The sequence below is a fragment of the Hippocampus bargibanti genome, linkage group LG05 (assembly GCF_051943395.1).
Source record: "Hippocampus bargibanti isolate YZ-2025 linkage group LG05, ASM5194339v1, whole genome shotgun sequence".
In the NCBI taxonomy this organism is placed as follows: Eukaryota; Metazoa; Chordata; class Actinopteri; order Syngnathiformes; family Syngnathidae; genus Hippocampus; species Hippocampus bargibanti.
Window position 1 is genome coordinate 3,484,481 of NC_142738.1, and position 26,866 is coordinate 3,511,346.

Below are 26,866 nucleotides of genomic sequence, written 5' to 3' on the forward strand. Positions count from 1 at the left end.
GCCAGCTAGCTAATGGATAGCTAATAGATAGCCAGATAGCCAATCATAGGATACGTTTTGCAGTGGAGCAGCGGCAATCACTTGCACCAGCGTTCAGTCAACCAGGAAGTAACTCAAATAGAAAGTTAGCTAGTTAATATATAACTAATAGATAGCCAGCTAGATAGCAAATATATAGCCAGCTAGATAGCCAAATAGCTAGTGGCAGAGGTTAATGCTCACGTAGCGATGAAATCGGTTTGTGTGTCCTGCACTTTTTCCGTCAACCTAATTTGCAATTATAGTATAAAATCCCTTGAAAGTAATGAAAGAATTACACAGGTCATGAAAGCAGAAAACCAAAACAAAAAAAACTACATAAAAAAGTAAAAAATATTTTTTTATTAAAATTATTAATTATTAATTATTATTATTATTAGTAGTAGTAGTAGTAATCGTTGCAGTAATCGTAGTAGTAGTATTATTCTTATTGATATTAATGATATATTATTATTATTATTATTATTATTGTAGGAGTAGTAGGAGTAGTATTGTCATTATTATTATTAATAATATGACTATTCTTGATATTAATTATATTATTATCATTCATAATGTTATGATTATTATTTTGATTATTATGATGATTATTTTGATTATTATTATTATTATTATTATTATTAGTAGTAGTAGTAGTAGTAGTATTCGTAGTAGTAATCGTAGTAGTAGGATTATTCTTATTGATATTAATGATATATTATTATTATTATTATTATTATTATTATTATTATTATTATTATTATTGTAGGAGTAGTAGGAGTAGTATTGTTATTACTATTATTGATATTAATAATATGACTATTCTTGATATTAATTATATTATTATCATTCATAATGTTATGATTATTATTTTGATTATTATGATTATTATTTTGATTATTATTATTATTATTAATAATAATAGTAGTAGTAGTAGTAGTAATCGGAGTATTATTCTTATTGATATTAACGATATATTATATTATTATTATTATTATTATTATTAGTAGTAGTAGTAGTAGTAGTAGTAGTAGTAGTAGTAGTAGTAATCATAGTATTATTCTCATTGATATTAACGATATATTATATTATTATTATTATTATTATTAGTAGTAGTAGTAGTAGTAGTAATACTAGTAGTAGTAGTAGTAGTAGTAATCGTAGTAGTAATCATAGTATTATTCTCATTGATATTAACGATATATTATTATTATTATTATTATTATTATTATTAGCGTGTTCTACCGGAAACAAATTCCTTGTGTGTTCTACATACTTGGCAATAAAGATGATTCTGATTATTATTATCATTATTATGATTATTATTATAAACATACCTGTAATATGCGGTCGCCCTCTCGGATGCGACCGTCTCTGGCGGCAATGCTGTTGGGACAGATCTACGAAAAGAGAATATGGATGCAACAAGGTTTGGTCAGAACCCAGACCCAAAGATCTTGGTGATCCCTCCCCCTTTTATTGACCAAAATTACTTTGAATTTGCCTCACCTCGCTGACGTAGATCGCAACGTCCTCTTCCTCGTCCGTCCTGTAGCACAGAGTCAGGCCCAGCTTTTCTTGGTTGCTCAGTCGGCACAGTTCCACTTCCTGCGTCAAGGAGACAGGAGCAAAAAATAGAGACATATAGCAAGTGTTGCCCCGGGTGTTGTGCAGATGAAAAGAACGAGGAACGGCACTTTTTCAGGAATACTTTGAGGTTGAACTTGTTCAAATTGCAACATTATTTGTCATCCTATATATATATATATATATATATATATATATATATATATATATATATATATATATATATATATATATATATATATATATATATAGTGCTAAACACATACGTGTCTGTGTGTATATATGTGTATATATATATATATGTGTGTGTATCTATCTATCTATCTATCTATCTATCTATCTATCTATCTATCTATCTATCTATCTATCTATACATATACATACACAGTGAGACCTCAACTTACGAACTTAATTGGTTCCCAGACAGAGTGTGTAAGGCGAAAAGTGTGTATCTCCAAAAAAAAAATCCCATAGGAAACCATTAAAATGGGAATAATCCGTTCCCGGGTTTCCATAAAATATACTTTTCAACTAAATAAGCCTTAAAACTACACACAACATACCTTATTCTATGTATAATAAATGTATATATATATATATATATATATATATATTATTCTATGTATTCTATGTATAATAAATGTGTATATATATATAATGTGTATGTATATATATATACACACACACACACATATATATATATATATATATATATATATATATATATATATATATATATATATATATATATATATATATATATATATATATATATATATATATATATATATATATATATCTACACATTTATTATACATAGAATAAGGTATGTCCAATATATATATATATATATATATATATATATATATATATATATATATATATATATATATATATATATATATACACATTTATTATACATAGAATAAGGTATGTTGTGTGTAGTTTTAAGGCTTATTTAGTTGAAAAGTATATTTTATGGAAACCCGGGAACGGATTATTCCCATTTTAATGGTTTCCTATGGGATTTTTTTTTTTAGATACACACTTTTCGCCTTACACACTCTGTCTGGGAACCAATTAAGTTCGTAAGTTGAGGTCTCACTGTGTATGTATATGTATATGTATGTATAGATAGATAGATAGATAGATAGATACACACACATATATATATACACACAGACACGTATGTGTTTAGCACTGTGGGATCAGAATAAGGAGCCAATGGCTCGGTTGCTCATCTTTAGTCTAGCTTTAAAAAAACTGTGGCAATGAGGATCAAACGCATCGGCAAGTTCAAAATAGAAAATTGCAACCGACTTTGAACATTCTGGAAAACGAAACTTCCCCTCCGACTTTCGGGAGCCGCAAGGCGTTTGATCACGAGAGACGCTCTCATGCGTGGGGAATTGAAATGTCACAGGAGATCAAGTGTTTTTTTTTCCCTGAGTTGGCGCCAAATATAGACCCTTAAACCATAAATAAAATCAAATTATGCAAATGCAGGCAGGCATACGTACGCCATGCTAAATAATTCCTGACTTCCCTCTGGTGAGGCATCAACAAACCATTGACTTACATGAGGCACACATCTGCATCAAGCCGCTATTCAAGTTCCCGGTCCCAAAGCAGAACTCCAATATGCTACGTTGCCACATTCGCGTTCAATTTCTCAGGTTGAAACCCAACATTTGAATGAAACCCTACTTTGAAAGCCAAACCCTAGTTACAAACCCTAATTTGAAACCTCAAAACTCTCAAGGTCACTTGAGTTCAAAATGTTCAAATTACACAATTCACTATATATATATATACTACTTTTCGGGATACACACAGACTACCACCACGGCGGAGTAAGAACACCAAAGCACGCGACCGATATATATATATATATATATATATATATATATATATGTTTTTTTAATTTATTTTACATATAGATATCTAAATATAAAAAATATATATTTTCTCTCTCTCTCTCTCTCTCTCTCTCTCTCTCTCTCTCTCTCTCTCTCTCTCTCTCTCTCTCTCTCTCTATATATATATATATATATATATATATATATATATATATATATATATATATATATATATATATACACAGTCAAGTCTCGTTATATCGATATTCTCGGGAGTCCGAAAAAATATCGATATAACCGGGACTATCAATATATCCGACCCTGCGCGCATGTAATTTTCTCCTTGCGTGCATAGAAATAGTATCGTAATAAGCGGTACTATCGATATAACCGATATCGATATAACGAGACTTTACTGTATATATATATATATATATATATACATACATACATACATACATAATATCTATTTAATGAAAACAAAGCGCACGGTGAACATACAAGCGGATGACGAGCGTCAAATGGAGTTCAATCTCCGTAGTCGGATCCCAAACATAAACGACATACCGTTAAATAAATAGCTCTCAACGTGTTGCTTATTTTTACGTTCAAATGGCAGCGTGATAATGAGCTGTTGTCTGGAGGCAATCAACTACGGCAATAATTGATACTTGCTTCGGTTTATGATGGTTGATGCGGTGCGTGTAAAAAAAAAAAAAAAAAAAACATTCCGCCTTGCGCATTATTGTGCGCTATTGTTTGTTGTGGTATGTTTTTCCACATTATTTCACGATTTTTTTTTTTTTTTACACAGGAAGAAGGTGTAGTTTGTTCTCACTCCCAACTTGCGTCGCTAAGGCAGAAAGGTGCCATGTCGCGCCCGCCCGCCCGCGGCCAATTTGCGCGCGTTAATCCAAGATGGATGGAAAAGCTTGCCAGCGATTTCAACATCCTTTCTCACGTCGTATTAGCATGCGAGGTGTGCCTCGTTGTCGTCCGGGAGCTCTTCTTAACCGCCTCAATGGCGTCGCGACATGAGGCGGCCGGGATCAGATTTGTGCCAACGTCGGGTACGGCGTGGAAGCATTTGGAACATCTTGTAGTAACGGATTGAGATGATGACATTTTCTTTTTCGTGGCACTTGGACTTGGACCGTTGTTTATATATATATATATATAGTAAAGTCTCGTTATATCGATATTCAAGGGAGTCCGAAAAAATATCGATATAACCGGGACTATCGATATATCCGATATCGATATAACGAGACTTTACGGACTTTACTATATATATATATATATATATATATATATATATATATATATATATATATATATAGTGATACCTCAGTTTACGAACTTAATTGGTTCCCAGAAAGTGTCTGTAAGGCGAAAAGTTCATCTTGCAAACATTTACTTCCTATAGGAAACCATTAAAATGAGAATAATCTGTTCCCAGGTCCCCATAAAACATCATTTTCTACGAAATAGGCCTTAAAACTACACAAAATGTACCTTGTTTTATGTATAATAAATGTGCTATTGTATTGTAATGAAAGAAATACACTGGACTATATAATAAACTTGTTTTATTTACCTTTGTGATGGTTGTTGATGGAGTTATCTCTTGATGATATCCGAGTGAAGTTGCCGTGTTTTTTCGGCGATAATACCCTCACTCACACTGTCCCCTGCTCGCTGTTTTTCGTTAATTCAAATCAACAGAAGTTTTTCAACCTCTTCGATTGCCTGAGACCGTTGCTTAGACAACGCAGAAACACCCTTAGCCACACGTAGCAATGGTCGACTTAGCGTACTGGTAATGGGACGCTAACTCGTTCGTGTTTTTCGATGATCTCCTTCTTCTGCGTGAACGACTTTTTGTTTTGTGTCCTCTTCGGTTTAACACTAGCCTGTGGTGGGTTCTTTTAGCAAAAGTACTCCACTTGATAACAAAACACGTCTGCACTCAAAGAAAAGTGGTGACGAAAAGTAGTCCGCCAGTCACCGTGGCGCTGTGTGGTTTGGTTCGTCCGCTAAAAATTAGTTTGTATGCCAAGATTATATTGTCGTGAATTGAAAAGGCGAAAAGTTTGTAAAATAAAGAGTTCGTAAGCTGAGGTATCACTGTATCTATAAATTTGACCGTAGGCAAAAACATGCCGTTGAATTTCGTTGGAATTGTTACCTCATATTCCAACTCTTCCGTCCTGTCAGCGTCGACGGGAAGTGGCGAGAGGAAGTCGGTGCCTTCGTAGTAATCCTGCTCCATCGTGTGAAGGGAGTGACAGCTGTCGAGGGGGTACGAGGTCGGGAAAAACAGAAAGGAGGCGGACATAAGTTGCATTTTCTTTTTCAAAAGCCTTTCAACGACGCAGAGTGACAGCTTTTTTTTTTCTTTTGCAAAGAAAGACGACGTCGAGGGTTGTCAATGCGGTTCGAGTGTGTGTGTGATAAAAGTAAAGTCGTTCACTAATAACAGCTCATTCCCGTGATTTGCCTGCTGCTCTTGACTGGTTAGTATCCCCCCCCCCCTCCACGACACTCCGTGCAGACTCTTATTGTGTAGCGCCAGCCTATTATCATTCCGTCAATTTCTCAGAGGCAGCATCACGACCACACACGATTAAAAAAAAATAGTCTTTAACTCATTCACTGCCAGACAATGTGCAAAAATGTGTCCACTCCAGTGCCAGGGTTTTTGTCATTGTCACTCGAATTCCAGGACCCGCACAATATTGAGTTTTAGGACTACATAAACATTCAATGCAGCATAAGAAACCGTAGACCACAGGTGTCAAAGTCAAGGCCCGCGGGCCAAATCCGGCCCGCCACATGATTTTTTTCGGCCCGCGAAAGCAAATCAAACTTGTTAAATTCCATGATGATTGCTAAAATCTGAGGCAAAATGTCATATTTTTGGATGTCAACCACAATAAAAGTCATTATTCTTGACTTCAGATTTGAAAACGAGTTATTCATTAATTTGCTGTGTGCGCTATATGTAATATTTGAAGGGATTTAAACATTCTAATGGGTTCCCCAAATTCATGACGGCCCTCGAGAGGAAACCATAACTACAATGTGGCCCGCGGCAAAAAATTACTTTGACACCCCTGCTGTAGACTGTCTTCTTTTATTAGAAGAAATAGTTAATTTCTAAATTATATGAGCCTGGAGTTATATGAGCTTGAAATGAGGGTGGTTATTCAAATGACAATGCAATACATACATATGGCATTTTATGTGTAGGTCTATCTCTTGTTTCTATTTATATTTGTACAGTAAAGTCTCGTTATATCGATATCGGATATATCGATAGTCCCGGTTATATCGATACTATTTCTATGCACGCACGGAGAAAATTACATGCAAACAGGGTCGGATATATCGATATTTTTTCGGACTCCCTTGAATATCGATATAACGAGACTTTACTGTATTTTATTTATTGTATTGTGTTTATAATTGTATTTTATTTATTATTGTATCTATGAATGACTGTAAAATGTCCCTTGAGAACTTTGAAAGGCGCTTGAAATAAAATGTATTATTATTATTATTATTATTATTATTATTATTATTATTATTAATAATAATATTCTTCTGAATTCTTTTTATTTTTTATTTTTATTTTTTTGTTTTGTTGTTTTTGCTTTCATGACCTGTGTGAATCTTTTTTATTACTCTTCAAGGGATTTATGACTATAATTGTCAATTAGGTTGACGGAGGGGAATTTTGTATTTGAGCAATCAATACATTCAAGTGTCAATAATTGTGTGAAACGGTCGAGTAATTAATGGGGCGTACAAATCATTTATAGCGTCTGTGAAAATGAAAAAAAAAGAATAAAATGAAGAACAAGTAAAGGACACACAAACCGATTTCATCGCTACATGAGCATTAACCTCTCCCACTAGCTATCTGGCTATCTAGCTAGCTATCTATTAGTTATATATTAGCTAGCTAACTTTTTATTTGAGTTACTTCCTGGTTGAGTGAATATTGGCGTAAGTGTCTGCTGCTGCTCAACAACTGCAAAACGTATCCTATCTGGCTGGCTATCTATTAGCTATCCATTAGCTATCTGGCTAGCTGTCTAGCTGGCTGACGTTTAGCTATCTAGCTGTTGGCTATCTATTAGCTATCTAGCTATGTAGCTAGCTATATGGCTGGCTATCTACTAGCTAGCTATGTGGCTCGCTATCTTTTCGCTAGCTATGTGGCTGGCTATATTTTAGCTAGCTACGTGGCTGGCAATATTTTAGCTAGCTACGTAGCAGGTTATATTTTAGCTAGCTACATGGCTGGCTATCTATTAGCTAGCCATGTGGCTTGCTATCTTTTCGCTAGCTATGTGGCTGGCTATCTTTTAGCTAGCTACATGGCTGGCAATGTACTGTATTAGCTAGCTAGCTAGCTGGATATCTATTAGCTAGCTATCTGACTATATATTAGCTAGCAAGCTAGCTGGCTATCTATTAGCTAGCTATCTAGCTTTCTATTTATTTGAGTTACTTATAGATAACCAGCTAGATAGCTAGCCAGCCAGATAGCTAATAGATAGCAAATCGATAGCCAGCCAGATAGCTAGCTTGATAGCCAGTTAGATAGCTAACTAGATAGTATTTTTATAGCATAGTTATATTTTATTTTTAGATTAATAAAAGTAGAACAGGTCAGATTGTGTTGCGGAATTTGTTTCTACTAACAAGCTATCTAGCTTTCTATCTATTTGAGTTATTTCCGGGTTGAGTGAACGCTGGCGCGTGTGGCCGCCCCTGCTGACCCACAGAAAAACTTATCGTGTGACGGTAAAGTGACCTACAGAGTTTTGAAAGGCGTTTAGAAATTAAATGTATTATTATTATTATTATTGTTATAAAAAGAAAAGTTCCCGCTGTTCCATTCCCAGGAGATAAAACCTACTTTTTTTAAATATGCAAAACTTTTCCTGTTTGTTGTTGCTTTGTGATGTGCGAAACACCAAAAATCACGGAGACACCAAGGGAATTAATGACTCCTGTTTCTTTTGTTATTGTTGTTTTTCAAAGAAAACGTCTTGCGGATAACTTGTCTTGATTACTTTGATGATAATAAAAAATAACAATTTGTGCTTCCTAGTTTGATGATCATTTAAAGGACAACCGACACCATTCTTTTGTTTCGTAACTGACATCAGAAAAACGTTTTATAGCATCTAAAATACCCAAAAACACGCAGGCTGATATTTTTAGTCAAATGCAAAACACCAATAAAAATGACTTCAAGTGTCCCAAAACTGCCACAAAATGAGGTCGGAACTGGTGAGATTCAGAAAGTCCCGCCCCGTTTGTTCGTGACATCACTCCAGGATACTCCTTCACAAACTGCCCTGCTCCAGAATCAAAACAATGGCTTCAGAGAGTTCAGATTCGGAGAAGATGCTTTCTTGTTACTCATCCTGTTATGAATATGATTCAAAGAGTTCTGAAGAGGAAAGCATACATGTTTGCAATCGATTAAAGAAGTCCTTCCGTCTCATTTTGAGGCGTCTGGAATCCAATCTAGCGTCCCAGAAAATGCACAAGATGGCGCCCAAGCTCCTTTGGAAATGGGCTGATTTGTCTGCTGGGAATTTGTGTCAACTAGTATGAAATAGTAGTCTTGGTGCAACACACGATTCACTATCGCCTTTATTTATGTAGTTTTTCTTCAAATTTCACGATCAACACTGTGTTTTTAGACAAAAATAAGTACTCAAAATGCATTGTGTGTCGCTTTCTCGGTCAGGGGCGTTCCCTCCGTGACGTCACTTAGGGGATCGTCATCAACTCGAAAACAAGACTTCCAGAATATTCAGCGCTGGTCTTAAAACGTAAAATATAACTATATGCGGCGGAATCTTTGCAAAATGCGCTCAGTAGAAGTCATTTCAAGTGATTTTACAAATTATGGACAAAAGTTGTCCAGAGATGTTGGTTGTCCTTTAAGATTACAACAAAAGTGCATGAAACAACGTTAGCCCACCTGTCGCTAAGCAAAAAGGGACAAACGTCCGGCACGGGAGGCGTCGTAGGCCGCAGTTTCGCCAGCGCCACGATGTGTTCGAAGGTGATGTCGGTTTGAGTGCACACATCCACCACATGGATTTCCTGAGGCGGGCCATGAGGTCGGCCACTGGGGGTCCGCCGGATGACTTGAACCACGACGGGGTCCTTGGCGGGGAGGAAGCTTTCCAACGTCTCGTCATGGCTGGATTTGGACAACTCTCTGCCGTTGACCTTTGTAAGAAAAGGAACAACGTACGTATGAAAGGAAGTAATATACAGCAGAATATTATTTGGAAGAATTTTCATTGATTTTCTACCAAAATGTGTCTTTTCCACATTGTCATTCTGTCAGTATTGCTCAAATGTTGTAGCCAGGAGCTGCTCACCCGCAAAAAAAAACATCCTGTAACTGTAAAGCAGGGGTGTCAAAGTCATTTTTTGCCGCGGGCCACATTGTAGTTATGGTTTCCTCTCGAGGGCCGTTATGAATTTGGGGAACCCATTAGAATGTTTAAATCCCTTCAAATATTACATATAGAGCACACAGCAAATTAATGAATAACTCGTTTTCAAATCTGAAGTCAAGAATAATGACTTTTATTGTGGTTGACATCCAAAAATATGAAATTTTGGCTCACATTTTAGCAATCATCATGGAATTTAACACGTTTGATTTGCTTTCGCGGGCCGAAAAACATGATGTGGCGGGCCGGATTTGGCCCGCGGGCCTTGACTTTGACACCTGTGCTGTAAAGTGTCCTTGAGAAATGAAATGTATTACTTTTATTTTTATTATTTTTTCATTTATTTATTTATTTGTATTTTTATTATTTTGTTTTTATTATTTTATTTTAATTTTATTTTTTATTATTTTCATATCATCATACTATTATTATTATTATTATTATTATTATTATTATTATTATTATTATTACGAGGGTTCCCAAACATACTCGGGCGCAGGTCAACAGAAGAGAACTTTTCTTTTCCGCCCAACTTTTGTTACCGTGTGAGGCATTTGCCATCTATTTGCTAGCTAGCTAGCTAACTAGCTGACTATTAGCTATATAATAATATAATAATACATTTCATTTATAAGCGCCTTTCAAAACTCTCAAGGTCACTTTACAATCACGGGATATGTAGCTAGCTATATGGCTTGCTATTTATTAGCTAGCTATGTGGCTGGCTATCTTTTAGCTAGCTACATGGCTGGCTATCTATTAGCTCGCTTTCTAGCTGGCTATATATTAGCTAGCTATCTAGCTTTCTATCTATTTGAGTTACTTCCGGGTTGAGTGAACGCTGGCGCGTGTGGCTGCCGTTGCTCACCCACAGAAAAACTTATCCTGTGACTGTAAAGTGACCTTGAGAGTTTTGAAAGGCGCTTATAAATGAAATGTATTATTATTATTATTATTGAAAACTATGAGCGTTTACGGGCAATTAATTCATGACAGTTCATGACAGTCCTATTTGTTAACGACAGTCCGTTGTAGCCTGCTTTAGCTTGAAACAAGCTAACAATAGCATTAATAGTAAAAATAACAACAATGAACATTTTGCAGTGTGTTCTGAATATCATGTCAAAAAGACGACATGTTGATAAAAATATAAAGTGGAAAAAAAAAATGGCCGAATAATTACCCAGTTGTACAGTCAGTGAGAAACTCTACCCCCCCTACCCATTAAACCCTCCCACCCCAGACAAATCATCTGCAACTCCCACGGCTCCCGTGCTCCGGCCCTGACCTTTATTTGTAGTGATGCTGCATTAATCACCTGAACAGCAGATAAACTGGGTCAGCCACTCCAGCAATGCCAAGCGACAACATCGCGCCGCCATCTTTCAAAGCTGTTCGTTTCTAGCTAGTCAACAATTAAAAATGTTCATGATAGGCTATATTTTCACTAAAATGAGGCTTTCTTACAATTAAGCCAGATAGTACATTACCCCCATCCCTCCCATACCACTACCCACCACCTTCCTTTTTTTTTACTACTTGGCCCGCGGTCTTATCTTGGAATTTTGTGTGGGGGGGTTCTGGCAACAAAGGCGCAGACAAATGAGGCAACCCATTGCGTGTGACAATCGTACAGAAAAAAAAAAAAAAAAAAAAAGATCCCATTGATCCAATACCATCCTCTGGAGAACGCTGCCATTGTGCTTTGGCTCCTCGCTAGCCTAGCATTCTGAAATCGGACATCAGGTGGCGCTTCTTCCATTTTTCAAAACAATATTTCTACCCTTGTGATGTAGATGGAACAATAATTCTCAATCAACATATGAATAATAAGCGGATTTATAAGTGCTGCATGAGGAAGTTGCACAGTTGGGTATCAATGGAGCTAACATGCAGATTCTCTATAGCACAGGTGTCAAAGTCAAGGACCGCGGGCCAAATCCGGCCCGCCACATCATTTTTTTCGGCCCACGAAAGCAAATCAAACTTGTTAAATTCCATGATGATTGCTAAAATCTGAGCCAAAATTTCATATTTTTGGATGTCAACCGCAATAAGTCATTATTCTTGACTTCAGATTTGAAAACGAGTTATTCATTAATTTGCTGTGTGCTCTATATGTAATATTTGAAGGGATTTAAACATTCTAATGGGTTCCCCAAATTCATAACGGCCCTCGAGAGGAAACCATAACTACAATGTGGCCCGCGGCAAAAAATTACTTTGACACCCCTGCTCTATAGGGTTGAGGTTGGAAACCTTTTTGACAGAGAACCGTAAAGTCAAATCGTTGTACTAAAATATAAAGTCAAATATTTAAAAATGTTTTTCAATGAGAGACACACACACACACACACACACACACACACACACACACACACACACACACACACACACACACACACACACACACACACACACACACACACACACACACACACACACACACACACACACACACACACACACACACACACACACACACACGCACGCACACACACGTTCCTGTTTCAATGGGTTTTGTGAGGTCCGTGTAACTCCAGATAAGTGAGGAGTGAGGACCACCGTTGCTGATAAGTTTAGAGATAAACTAGCGTTACATTTGAACACTAAATGTCACCCCATTTCCCACTTCAACTTCTTTAAAAACAAAGAAATTAAAAGTGGACTTGAAACTGAAATCACAGGTGTGATGTTTCTGAATGGCTACATTCAAAGTCCTCACCCCTGTAATGAATTTGGTTAAAATATTGTTTTACTTTTTGTGGTATGAACTTTTTCCTCTCATTAACCACGCACACACACACATATACACAAGCACAGTGAGTAAAAAAAAGTGTGTATATCCAAGTGAAATGAAAATACACACTAAAAATCATTTTGGGTGAATTTGTGAGGACCTCTGAAACTTTAACAGATGCATATATATAGACCCTCCTGAAGCCTTTAGAATGAAAAACTTGTGAGGACCGGCCGAAAGGTCCTCACTTATCAAAAATGTCCTCACAACATATGGTATAAAATGTTAGTGGTCCTCACAAGACTAGTCAAACAAACACTCGCAAACACATACGCAAACACACACGCATGCACTGCCACTTTTCAACAAAATGTGAGTATTATTTAAAACAACTTTGTGATAATACCCACCATTAATATGAATACTTTTACGTTCCTCATGATCCAGCCAAACGATCGCAATTAAAGTCAACTTGCCAGGTCCATACGTGAAGTTACTGCTCGCTAGCCTGAACACTGCTCATTAGTTTGCATGCTTGCTTTCTGCTGTCTCTCGCAGAATTATCTTGACGCTAACGTTAGCATGGGGCTTGTCAAAGTGTGAGAATTTTGGAAAGATGGTGGTAGTGGTGATGGGCGGGAAGGTCTTAATTGAATGTGGATTTTTAGAAGATAGGAGCTAACTAAAGCCTGCTGCGAATAGCAAAATAAAAATAAAAATAAATAAAACAAACTTGTAATATTGTGAGTTGATGGCTGTACTAACTATTAACCCGCCCCAAAAATAGAAGCAACAATAAAAACATTTTTTGTATAAACGAATGGACTGCATCATTAGCTTATTGGGCTAACGCTAGCTACAGTTCAAGTTAGCATGTAAGCTAGCTAGGCCCTTGGGGTTCGACTGAATATTGAAAGGCACATCAAAAGTAGTATAAGACAAGTTTGAAATAATTGAGACTGTTTCGGGATCGTAATTTGTGGTGTATTGAAAGGGCTAAGATAGACAATTTAGGTGATATCAACTGCTAGCTAGCGACTTTTCACGCTTCATCATGGGGGACGCGATCGTCATCACCGTACGATTTTTTCACATTCCCCCTTCTTGCACTCGTAAGCCCATGCGGGCAATAACGCAGCTGTTGTGCTGATCCAGCGCAGATGCTATTTGGCTCTGAGTATTCCACATGCGTAAGGAGTCAACTTATCCAATCGGTCCGGAACCAAAGCGTTCGTCACAAGGAGACATTTGGCAACCCTGGCGAGCCAACAGAGGATCAGGCGGATGAACGGAGGAGCGAGGCTAAGACGCCATCTGCCGGATGTTTGCACAAGAATATTCGGCAGCTGGAGCCTGGAGTAGGGGGGACGGGGTTTGACCCATCGTCCCCCAAAAGCCAACTATGTAGCTAGCTAGCTATCATCAAGCAAACGCACGAGAATGATTTGATTTTAGTCGAGGAAATGTATTTGTTTTTAAATGTTTTAGCAAACAAACCTGCAGCAAGTTTTTCTTTGGCATACATCGCATTACCTAAACATGTAGTCACGCTGCGCGAGTGCGTGACATGCTGGCTGGCCAAAATTGTAGTACGCATTGCCGGCAGCTTTGAAATTAATATAGCATCGTGGCTTAATTTTGGGCTGCTAATCGCGATTTTTAACATAAAGTAAGCGAAATGATCTTAACTTGCGTAGCTAACATGCTAATTGCGACGGCAACTTGATGTTGGAATATGACAGACTGCAAAACAAAATAATAATAATAATAATAATAAATAATTCATTTCATTTATAGGTGCCTTTCAAAACTCTCAAGGACACTTTACAGTCACAGAATATTTTTTTCTGCGGGTGAGCAGCGGCAGCCACACGCGCCAGCGTTCACTCAACCCGGAAGTAACATAAAGTAAAAAAAAAAAAAAAGAAATAACAAATAATATGAAACACAAAGACACAGAGAGTCATTCATTCCTCAGCACTTGCTGTACCCTCTTTGTGACATGAAGCAGTTCTCGATGTAAGAGAAGATCAAAGCGTCCTTTTCAGCAGTGGATCAGGTGGAATTTGCACGTCTACTAAAAGCTAAATGTTGAAAGCAAACACGCAGCTGTAGTGTAGCATCCATTGATGAAAACAGATTGTCTCACATCTCCTGTCCCATATAGATCCGCTTCAATTCCAAGCCGCGACAGTAAAGTTTTGGTGGGGGCGCTGCTCTAAATTTTGGCCTATTTCCGAACACTTTTTTGAATTATGACAAGATAGGTTAATTTAATAAATCTGTCCTGGCGAGCTTACCATCAAACCCCTCTGAGATGCTTTTGTTTAGCCATGCTTCATTTTGCTTTGTTTCATTTGGGAAATGGCAGCATGAAGATAAGAGCCAATGAGGAGGAGGATAAAATTGCACACAAAAAAAAGCAAGGGGGAAGGGAGACAGACAATCATATGCGGGTGCGCCTTGAAGCTCCCGGGGAAAACCTTTTGGAGTATTCATCTGCCTCAGACATCGTCCTCCCACCTGTCATTCACGTCGGGGCGGAGAATAAACAGAGACGAATACTTTCGGGAGCTCGGCGTGCCAAGATGAATAAATAAAAATAAACTTCCCATTTGGCTTCGATATCGCCTTGTTGTTGTTTTTCCCAGCAGGAAGGAGTTCAAAAAAACCTCGCCGCGCGCTTGCCCCCCTGCTTGCGCATCAAGTTGACTTTGTGAAAACAATCAATCCGTTACACTTAAAAATAGCTAGCGAGATAGATAGCTAGCTAGATAGATGGATAGCTGGATAGACAGCTAGATAGCTGGATAGATAGCTAGCTAGCTGGATGGATAGCTAGATAGCTGGATAGACAGCTAGATAGCTGGATAGATAGCTAGCGAGCTGGATAGATATCTAGATAACTGGATAGCTAGATGGATAGCTGGACAGATAGCTGGATAGGTGGATATATAGCTAGATAGCGTGATAGATTGCTAGATATCTGGTTAGATATCTAGATAGCTGGGTAGATAGCTAGATAGCTGGATAGATAGCTATATAGTTGGATAGAAAGCTAGATAGCTGGATAAATAGCTGGATAGCTAGATTGATAGCTGGAAGATATCTGGTTAGCTGGATAGATAGCTGGATAGGTGGATAGATAGCTAGATAGTGAGATAGCTGGATACATAGCGAGATAGTTGGATAGATAGCTGGATAGCTCGATAGCTGGATAGATAGCTGGATAGGTGGATAGATAGCTACATAGTTAGATAGCTGGATAGATAGCTAAATAGCTGGATAGCTGGATACATATTGATTTATATAGTACTTTAACAACAGCCAAAGCTGTTGTTATTATTATTATTATAATTATTTTTATTACTATTATTATTAATAGTATTATTATTCATATTATTAATATTTGTATTACTATTGTTATTGTTGTTATTATTATTGTTGTTGCTGTAAAGTGTCCTTAAGAGTTTTGAAAGACGCTTATCAATGAAATGTATTACTATTCTTCTTATTATTAGATAGCTAGCTAGCTAGATAGCTAGCTGGATAGATAGGTGGATAGATAGGTGGATGGGTAGGTAGGTAGATGGAAGGGTGGATGGATGGCTAGATGGATATATGTCAGTGGCAAAATATTGAAGGTGTCACCAATTTTGGTCCAGATTTGAGCAATTATCGTACAAGTTGCCATGTTTGATTAACTTTCGTGGGCCGTAGAAAAAGTCATGTGGCGGGCCAGATCTGGCCCTTGGACCTTGACTTTGTCACCTATGGTGTATGTGTTATGATCGGGAATGTATGAGAATGTCCTGAATGGTAAAAAAAATGAACAGGGACATTAAAAAGTGCGACTAAACATGTTTTTTTTTTTTCAAAGACAAAATTGATAGGATTTCAGTGAGCAAAGAAAAAAAAAATCATTTAGCGAAAAAAATGTCAATAGCGACCAAGCCGATATGCTATCGAGGTAAAACACTGTTTCACCCCCATCTCTGCTTTTGCCCACTCCAAATGTCTCATTTTAATAATCGGTGTCAGGATGAGTCACGGGCCGCTCGCTTTTAAATCACTCGTACCACAGTCAGCGTTACTGTCGGAGAAACGCTCCGGTGACATGAAACCGAGAGAGCGCCAGGCAAACTCGCCACCAAGGGAAAAAAGCCTGACAAACCCACTGACATCTCTACACAAACCAATATACGGGCCCCAACCTGAACCCCTACAAGCACATAAAACAAACTCTCACGGGGCTACTGGGTTAGTTTCACATTTAAAGGCCTCTGCCAAGGTTTTTTTTTTTTTTTGGGAACCGGCTGAAGATTTGATGAATTCTGCCAATTTTCTTCCCCCGAGCACCAATCTTGTATATGGGGTGAGCTGCGCCATTTTTTTATGTGTTGCTTTTTTTTACTATCCAATTGCTTGGTGCAAGGATGGTTGTTGTATTAAAAAAAAAAAGGAACAATTTATTATTTGGGGTAAATCTGCACAGCAACACAGAGATGGTCAAATAAATAAATATAAAAGAATATAAAAAGATAAAGATAAATAAAAATAAAAACTAAAAAAAATAAAATAAAAAAATATATATAAAATATAAAATATAAATAAATAAATACAAAATATAAAAATAAATAAAAATAAAATGAATAAATAAAAATAATTAAAAATAACTAAAAATAAAATACCTAAAAATAACTACAAATACAGTAAAGTCTCGTTATATCGATATTCAAGGGAGTCAGAAAAAATATCGATATAACCGGGACTATCGATATATCCGACCCTGTTTGCATGTAATTTTCTCCGTGCGTGCATAGAAATAGTATCGATATAACCGGGACTATCGATATATCCGATATCGATATGACGAGACTTTACTGTAAAATAAATAAAAGAAAACAACTGAAATTAAAATTAAAATTAAAATTAAAATTAAAATTACATTAAATTTAATTAAATTAAATCAAATTAAATTATCACTTAGTCATCCTCCCTCTTACGGAGTCATGAAAACTGCTATGTCTGGTTTTTCAATCTTAAAGGACCAATTGCGTCCATAATTTGTAAAACAACTTCAAATGACTTCTACTGAGCGCATTTTACAAAGATTCCACTTCATATAGCTATATTTTACGTTTTAAGACTCGCGCTGAATATTCAGGAAGTCTTGTTTTCGAGTTGATGACGCTTCCTGAAGTGACGTCACATTAGCAACGCCCCTGACCGACAAAACGACACCCAATGCATTTTGGGCCCTTTTTTTCGTCTGAAAACACCGTGTTGATCGCGAAATTAGAAGAAAACTACATAAATAACGCGATGGTGAATCGTTGTGTGTCGCACCAAGACTACTAATTGCAGTAACACCATAAAGAAGGTGTTAAGTTGAAACAAATTCCCAGCCGACAAATCAGCCCATTTCCAACGGAGCTTGGGCGCCATCTTGTGCATTTTCTGGGACGCTACATTGGAGTCCTGACGGCTCCAATTGATACGGAAGGACTTCTTTAATGGATTGCAAACATTTATGCTTTCCTCTTCAGAACTATTTGAATCATATTCATAACTGGATGAGTAACAAGAAAACATCTTCTCCAAATCTGAAGCCATTGTTTTGATTCTAGAGCAAGGCAAAGACGTCCTGGCGTGACGTCACGAACAAACCTTCTGAAACTCGCCATCTCCGAGGTCATTTTGAAATAGTTTTGGGACACTTTAACTCATTTTTATTGGTGTTTTCCATTTGACTAAAAATATCAGCCTGCGTGTTTTGGGTATTTTAGATGCTATAAAACGTTTTTCTGATATCACTTAGGAAACCAAAAAAATGGAAACAAAAAAATGGTCTGGCAGTGAATGAGTTAATCGTTCAAATTAATCGATCGATAAATAAATACAAATAAAAAAGGGACGGCGGAGGAAAAAGGCCATTATTTGGATCGGACCCACATTATTATTATTATTATTATCATTATTATTATTATTATTATTATTATTATTATTAACTATTAATAACTCATTTTTATTTGTGTTTTCCATTCGACTAAAAATATCCGCCTGCGTGTTTTGTATATTTTAGACGCTTGTCAGAGATATGACAGTCAGACACCGTGGACAGAGACTCGCAACCAGAAAGACTGTCCCTACTGCCGGCAGGAGACGCAGTCATCAATGACATACATCTGAATTCTGTGCCCCTCTTCCAAGCTATTTATTGAGAGTATATGTAAATTAAAGTGATACATTAGTAAAACATAGTTTTCTTGATTAGAATACCACGCCTCTGGACGTTCTGGTTACCACAGCTGTAAGCAATACAACATTGTGTTTCCCACGATCTGATAAGTTTGTAATCTGGCGCTTGTGCAGGATGTTTCAAGCTGTAAATAACTTTGCTGATAAAGGAGTATCCCAAGTCAAGAGCGGATATCTCAGATGAAGCTGACAGTTTACCTTGCTGTGTCTGTTTCACTCTGATTTACTGTGGCCATCTGCGCCTTGACTGTGGGTCTATTGTTTAGTTGGCCAGCAAAACACGACACTCTTAAACATGATAACTTCTTATTCTCCATCAATGCCATAAAACGTTTTTCTGATGTCAAGAAACAAACAAAAAATGGTGTCGGTTCTCCTTTAAGATGTGTCAGTTTTATCATCATATATTGTACCAAAAAAATAGCATTCGTAGCCTCTAAATTGGGACATAGCGACGTACTAGCACTTGTAAGACACCCAATCATCTTCTTCTTCTTCCTCGTCACAAACATCTTCTGACTCACTGAAGGAGAATGAGCGGATTGGGAAATCTTACGGCGGACATCAACTGGTAGGGGGGTGGGGGAGGGGGGTAGTGTCAAGTTAATAAGCTGTCCGAAGGTTAATTCGACAAGGGAAGTATTGTCGTTGAGGAAATTCCGTGATGCTCATTTAATCTTTTAACGATCACGATCTCCTTTGTCTTTTTTTTTTCTTCATGTGGAATGGAGAAGAAAAATCAAATTAAAGCAGGGGGGGGGGGGTTAATTAACAGCACTTAGTGATGGGTTACTGGATGCAGATGTGCACAAATCAGCATTGTGAGGACTAATGGTGCCGGAACCACCTCTTAAAAAAAAGAATGTCGGAAAAGCGAGGTAGTGAGATGGAAAATGTCTTTGTTCCTGCTACTGTCTTTAAAAAAAAAAATGCCCCTGGAGCTTCTAAACGTGAGGCGACACAGGTGGCAGATGGTAGATGAGTCGTGCCACTGTCATCCGGGGACGGTCCCCTCGTAGCGGATTTGGAGGTGGGAGTGCTTGGAAAACCCAAACGCCAGCCACTTTTATTGCTCTTTGCTCAAAATGGCATATGAGGCAATTAAAAGCGGATAAGCACTATTTACACATTTCCAGACGTAATGGTGAGCAAAACAAAGACCGACCACCCCCATCCAAATCCCCCTAAGGCCTTCAGCATGCGGGGTGATGCATCTTAAACAGAAAGTAATAATAATAATAATAATACATTTCATTAATAAGCACCTTTCAAAACTCTCAAGGTCACTTTTCAGTCACTGGATACGTTTTTTTTTTCAATGGGTGGGCAGCGGCAAAAACACACGCCAGAACTTCACTCAACCCAGAAGTAACTCAAATACAGTAAAGTCTCGTTATATCGATATCGGATATATTGATAGTCCCGGTTATATCGATACTCTTTCAATGCACGCACGGAGAAAATTACATGCAAACAGGGTTGGATATATCGATAGTCCCGGTTATATCGATATTTTTTCGGACTCCCTTGAATATCGATATAACGAGACTTTACTGTAGCTAGTTCTACTTTTATTAGTCTAAAAATAAAAATATAAATATGCTATAAATATGCTCTTTAGTTAGCTATATAGCTGGCTATTTAGCTAGGTATATGGCTGGCTATTTATTTGTTATGAAGCTAGCTATCTGGCTGGCTATGTATTTGCTATCTATTAGCTATCTGGCTGGCTATCTATTTGCTATCTATTAGATATCTGGCTGGCTACCTATTAGCTATTTGGCTGGCTATCTATTAGCTATCTGGCTGGCTATGTATTAGCTATCTGGCTGGCTATCTATTAGCTATCTGGCTGGCTAGCTATTTCCTACCTATTAGCTATCTGGCTGGCTATCTATTAGCTATTTGGATGGCTGTCTATTTGCTATCTAGCTGGCTATCTATTAGCTATTTGGCTGGCTATCTATTAGCTATCTGGCTGGCTATGTATTAGCTATCTGGCTGGCTATCTATTAGCTATCTGGTTGGCTAGCTATTTCCTACCTATTAGCTATCTGGCTGGCCATCTATTAGCTATCTGGCTGGCTATCTATTAGCTATTTGGATGGCTGTCTATTAGCTATCTAGCTGGCTATCTATTAGCTATTTGGATGGCTATCTATTAGCTATCTGTCTGGCTATGTATTAGCTATCTGGCTGGCTATCTATTAGCTATCTGACTGGCGAGCTATTTCCTACCTATTAGCTATCTGGCTGGCTATCTATTAGCTATCTGGCTGGCTATCTATTAGCTATTTGGATGGCTGTCTATTAGCTATCTAGCTGGCTATCTATTAGCTATTTGGATGGCTATCTATTAGCTATCTGGCTGGCTAGCTATCTAGCTAGCTAGCTTTTGAGCTGGTTAGATATCTAGCTAGCTGGCTATCTAGTAAATAACCAAGAGCATATAATGACCAATGAGTTATGAGAGGTCAGTAATGCCCCTGCTTCTCAAGGAAACACAAAGTGGTAAATGCAAATACACTCCGAGAATTATTTTATTTTGAATTATTGTCGTTGATCATAAACCGCTAGGTTGATGAATCCATTGCCATCTCTGTGATGTTTTTAGTGGCTATTAGTCTCATTTTAGATCGACGTAGCATAATCCCCGAGCGGGAAATTTCATTAGCAGTGGCTAACGCTAAGCTAACCGTTTTATTCTCATCTGCGAACCGTTTTATTTTCCTACTTTGGGATTGGATGCGTTTGTATGAATATAAATGTGCTGCTGCCTTGTTGGCGGCACATTTGATTGATCAACAGAGCGATCTGGCGGCGGAAGCGGACAAGCTAGTCAAACACTCGCCGTAAATAAAATGTTTGAAGCTGAGGTGGGGACGACACGTGATTGCGACGACTCAACTTGAAGCTTTGAAGGTCAATGCAGAGTCGTCAAGTCGACTTTGATGACTTATTAGTTTAATCATTCGAGATACTTTGGGCTCCTACAGTGATACCTCGGTTTACGAAGCCCTTGGCTTACAAACTTTTCAGTTTACTAACGTTAAATTCATGAAAATTTTACCTTGGCATACAAACTATTTTTCGGGATACACACGGAGCGCCACAATGAGTGATGTGTCGTTCGCGAACGAGCTCGTTCTCCTAACAAGAAAATGGCAGCCGACTGTTTTTGTCCTCTATTCCCCGCCCCCCGTCTTCGCTTAAAGCCACGTGATTGGTCAAGAACGCAGCAGTGAGGGGAGGTGGTTTAAACATTAAAGATACAGGCAGACGACAGAGAGCGACTGAGAAAATGGATAGAAAACAGTGACATTTGGACTCGTTTCAACTTTGATAGTTCAAAGGCAGAGTGTAGCCTGGAAGGTTAAAATTCCCATCAATCAGGCTCCACAAATAACCCGCACAAGCCATCTGTACACTTGATGCAAAAATGAACCCAGCTAAACAGAACACAATTGATGAGGAACAATGTAAAATTATCGCAGATAAAGCACCTACAAGGGATCATTCCTCAAGATGGTGAAAGAAGAAGGCTACGTTCCGCTCGACAACAAGCCTAATTCCATTTGGGAAGACACAAAAACACGTAAAACATACTAAGGACCGATTGTCGCGTGTTTACGAAAGATCGTCGAGCGATTAGCTTGAGGTATGGGGTAAGAGAAGTGATTATTATAATAATTATTAATAATAATAATACAAACTATTTTTCGGGATACACACGGATGGTTAGAGAACTTTAAGTGTCGTACAGGGATTCATAGTGTCATACGTCATGGTGAGGCAGCTAATTCTGACGATAAAGCTGCCAAAGCTTACAAGGATTCATTCCTCATGATGGTGGAAGAAGGCTACGTTCCTCATCAAGTGTTCAATGCTGATGAAACCGGCCACTCCATTCCATCAAGCCATCAACGACCGTCACGAAGGTCAATAAAATAAGGTATATTTTGTGCAGTTTTAAGGCTTAGAAAATTAGAAAGTAGAAAATGAGGTTTTATGAGGACCTAGGAACGGATTATTCTCATTTTAATGGTTTCCTATGGGAAATTATTTTTTGGTATACACACTTTTCGCCTTACACACTGTGTCGGGGAACCAATTAAGTTCGTAAGCCAAGGTATCACTGTATTTGTAAAATTGCGTACGATAAAGCAAACGGTAAAAGAGGACCGACCAAAAAAAATGCTCCAAATCCTCCCGTGAGGATATTTTGTGGCCTATCCTTATCGATTTTACAGAAGCGGAAGGACATTTGAGCATTTGGAGTCGAGTTCTGGCAAGTTATTTCTCAACCAATTTGACGCCATACCCCGCCCACATTTATTGACAAATTCTGGGCTTGCCATCTGTCTACTAGAACCATTTCAAAATTGCTACTGATCGAATCACGCCCTGGAGTAGTTTATTCACGGCCAGCCGCTAGAAATTACCAGATTTGTATGAAAATGACTATTTCAAATCAGCCCGACATCCTGTTTTTTTTGTTTCATACGACCGTCATATGGTTCGATTTTTTTTCGCCACGAGATAAAATGGATCTGGAAGTCAATTTGCATATTATAGCGGCGCAGTCACATAGAACAACCATTAGAAAAATGGCGGAAGAGGGATTAGCTAATTGAACGTGATGTTTCGAAGATGATAATGTCTTTCATATGTCCGTTTTACAGAGAGGTATACGGTTAACGCAATTACTACTAGTTTTGCTTGCCGTTGGGAAAGTGATGTCGACATGGCCTGATTTCGAAAAGGGTTAACGAACTATGGTACATCAAGTATCGTATTTTTTAGCACTGTATAAGGCACAGCCTCAATGAGTGGCCTATTCCAAAACGGTTTTCGGAAATCGGGCGCACCACATTCTAAGACACGTATAATAATAATAATAATAATAATAATAATACATTTAATTCATAAGCACCTTTCAAAACTTTCAAGGCCCCTTCACATTTACAGGATCAGTTTTTCTGTGGGTGAGCAGCGGCAGCCATTCGCGCCAGTGGTCACTCAACCCGGAAAGAAAGCTAGCTAGCGAGCAAATACGTAGCTACTTGACAGTCACAGGGTAAGTTTTTTTTTTTTTTTTTGTGGGATAGCAGCGGCAGCCACACGCGCCAGCGTTCAATCAACCCGGAATTCAACTAAATAGAAAGCTAGCTAGCGAGCTAATAGATAGCTACTTTACAGTCACAGAATAGGCATTTTTGTGGATCAGCAGCGGCAGCCACACGCGCCAGCGGTCACTCAACCCGGAAGTAATTCAACGTAATAGAAAGCTAGCTAGCTAATAGATAGCTACTTTACAGTCACAGAATTATTTTTTTTGTGCGTTAGCAGCGGCAGCCGCACGCGCCAGCGTTCACTCAACACGGAAGTAATTCAACTAAATAGAAAGCTAGCTAGTGAGCTAATAGATGGCTACTTTACAGTCACAGAATTATTTTTTTTGTGCGTTAGCAGCGGCAGCCGCACGCGCCAGCGTTCACTCAACCCGGAAGTAATTCAACTAAATAGAAAGCTAGCTAGTGAGCTAATAGATAGCTACTTTACAGTCACAGAATTATTTTTTTTGTGTGTTAGCAGCGGTAGCCGCACGCGCCAGCGTTCACTCAACCCGGAAGTAATTCAACTAAATAGAAAGCTATCTAGTGAGCTAATAGATAGCTACTTTACAGTCACAGAATTATTTTTTTTGTGCGTTAGCAGCGGCAGCCGCACGCGCCAGCGTTCACTCAACCCGGAAGTAATTCAACTAAATAGAAAGCTAGCTAGTGAGCTAATAGATAGCTACTTTACAGTCACAGAATATTTTTTTTTTTTGCGGGTGAGCAGCGGCAGCCACACGCGGCAGCGTTCACTCAACTCGGAAGTAACTCAAATAGATAGAAAGCTAGATAGCTCGCTAATACATAGCTACATAGCTATCTAGCTGGCTAACTTGCTAGCTATTTATTGCTGTCTATTAGCTATCTGGCTGGCTATCTATGTGGCGATCCAGTAAATAGGATGCTAAAGACTTATAAATAATTCAAAATCCCGACAATTTTTGCCTTCCTGACTTCAGTATTAAACAATAAAGAACCCTGCCGACTAAAATGGATGGCTCGGTAAGAGCGATGACGAAAAGACAAGGCGCAAAGTGCTTTTCAAGAGCCTCTAACTTCCACGCCGTTCACCAGGAGTCACTGATGAAGCTCCTTCTCCCTGATCTTTTCCTCGTAACAAGCTGTGGCACAATACACGATTACAATGAAGGACATTATCTTCTCAGAGGGATCGCCGGTGTAATCAATCTGCCTCGGGGTGCCCTGTGGGGACGCCTGTAGAAAAATAAATAAATAAATGAAATAAAATTTAAAAAAACAGCTTCAGAAGAGAAGAGCTTGCCAGAGTGGTTGTCATCGTATTATTATTATTTTTTTCCTTCTCATCGGGTAGCGCAGTCAATAAACAAAAGGAAGAGAGAGGAAATTGTTGGCAATATCAGTGCTTCGTGCTGTGTCCTGATTACACAGTTGGAAGAGGGGGCTTCAGACATGATGAGCAGAATGAAAATGAGAGCGAGAGACACTTTATTAAATTAATACGCATTTATGACTGCGTGGAACCAAAGAGGCATGAAAAGCCTTTTGATTGCGGAACTAAAGTCAAGAATCTTGTCAGTCTTTTCTTGTTTTCTTTTTGCGACTTTGCTTGATGAACCATTTCAATGATCCTTGAGGACATTTCAGTCTTAAAGCAGATAAAGAGTTAGGTACTTATATAACAAGTAGAGCTTAAAATTTCTTGGCAATCGGAAAAACGTGTCAACGGACGAATTGCGGATTCGAAACTGTTAAAGGACAACCGACGCAATTTTTTTGTTTCCTAACTGACACCAGAAAAACGTTTTATAGCATCAAAAACACCCAAAACACACAGGCTCATATTTTTAGTCAAACACCAATAAAAATGACTTAAAGTTGCCCAAAACTGCCACGAATGAGTTCAAAACTGGAGAGATTCAGAACGTCCCGCCCCCAGTTCGTGACGTCTCGTCAGAATACTCCTTCACAAACTGCCCTGCTCCAGAATCAAAACAATGGCTTCAGAGTTCAGATTCGGAAAAAAGATCCCTTGTTGTTACTCATCCAGTTATGAATATGATTCAAATAGTTCTGAAGAGGAAAGCATACATGTTTGCAATCGATTAAAGAAGTCATTATGTATAAATTCGAGCCGGGAATGTAGAGTCCCAGAAAATGCACAAGATGGCGCCCATGCTCCGTTGGAAATGGGCTGATTTGTCTGCTGGGAATTTGTGTCAACTAGTATCAAATAGTAGTCTTGGTTCAACACACAACGATTCACCATCGTGTTATTTATGTGTTTTCCTTCTAATTTCGCCATCAACACGGATCAACACAAAGTTTGCAGACCAAACAAATGCATTGTGTGTCGCTTTCTCGGTCAGGGGCATTCCTGACGTGACGTCACGTCAGGAATCGTCACCAACTTGAAAACAAGACTTCCCGAATATTCACCGCGAGTCTTAAAACGTAAAATATAGCTATATGCGGTGGAATCCTTGCAAAATGCGCTCAGTAGAAGTCATTTGAAGTGATTTCACAAATTATGGACACAACTTGTCCGGAGGTGTCGGTTGTCCTTTAACTTTCTGATGAAATTATAGAGTCTAAGAAAAGAATCTGTTGCAAATTAGATAATAAGTAGACAGTCTAGACTTAATACAAGTGTAGAGTCTATGGTTCTAACCTTGTATTGAATGTTGATGTAGTCCTAAAACTCAATATTCTGGCAGTGAATAAGTAAGCAATGGCAGGCGGACGACAAAAACAATACAGTAAAGTCTCGTTATATCGATATCTGATATATCGATAGTCCCGGTTATA

At 38.1% G+C, this 26,866-nt stretch overlaps 1 protein-coding gene across 2 annotated transcripts in view; it reads right to left on the reverse strand.

Annotated features, from left to right (window-relative positions):
- The window catches only part of LOC148897536 (PDZ domain-containing RING finger protein 4), a 131,551-nt gene that overhangs the window by 8,123 nt on the left and 96,562 nt on the right, over nucleotides 1–26,866 (reverse strand). For both annotated transcript variants that reach the window (XM_088995836.1, XM_088995837.1), the window contains exons 2-5: nucleotides 9,475–9,728; nucleotides 5,653–5,755; nucleotides 1,528–1,626; nucleotides 1,356–1,418 (exon numbers count right to left, since the gene is read on the reverse strand). In XM_088995836.1, coding sequence (XP_088851962.1) covers nucleotides 1,356–1,418; nucleotides 1,528–1,626; nucleotides 5,653–5,755; nucleotides 9,475–9,728 — 519 coding nt within the window. The remainder of the gene's footprint in view (nucleotides 1–1,355; nucleotides 1,419–1,527; nucleotides 1,627–5,652; nucleotides 5,756–9,474; nucleotides 9,729–26,866) is intronic.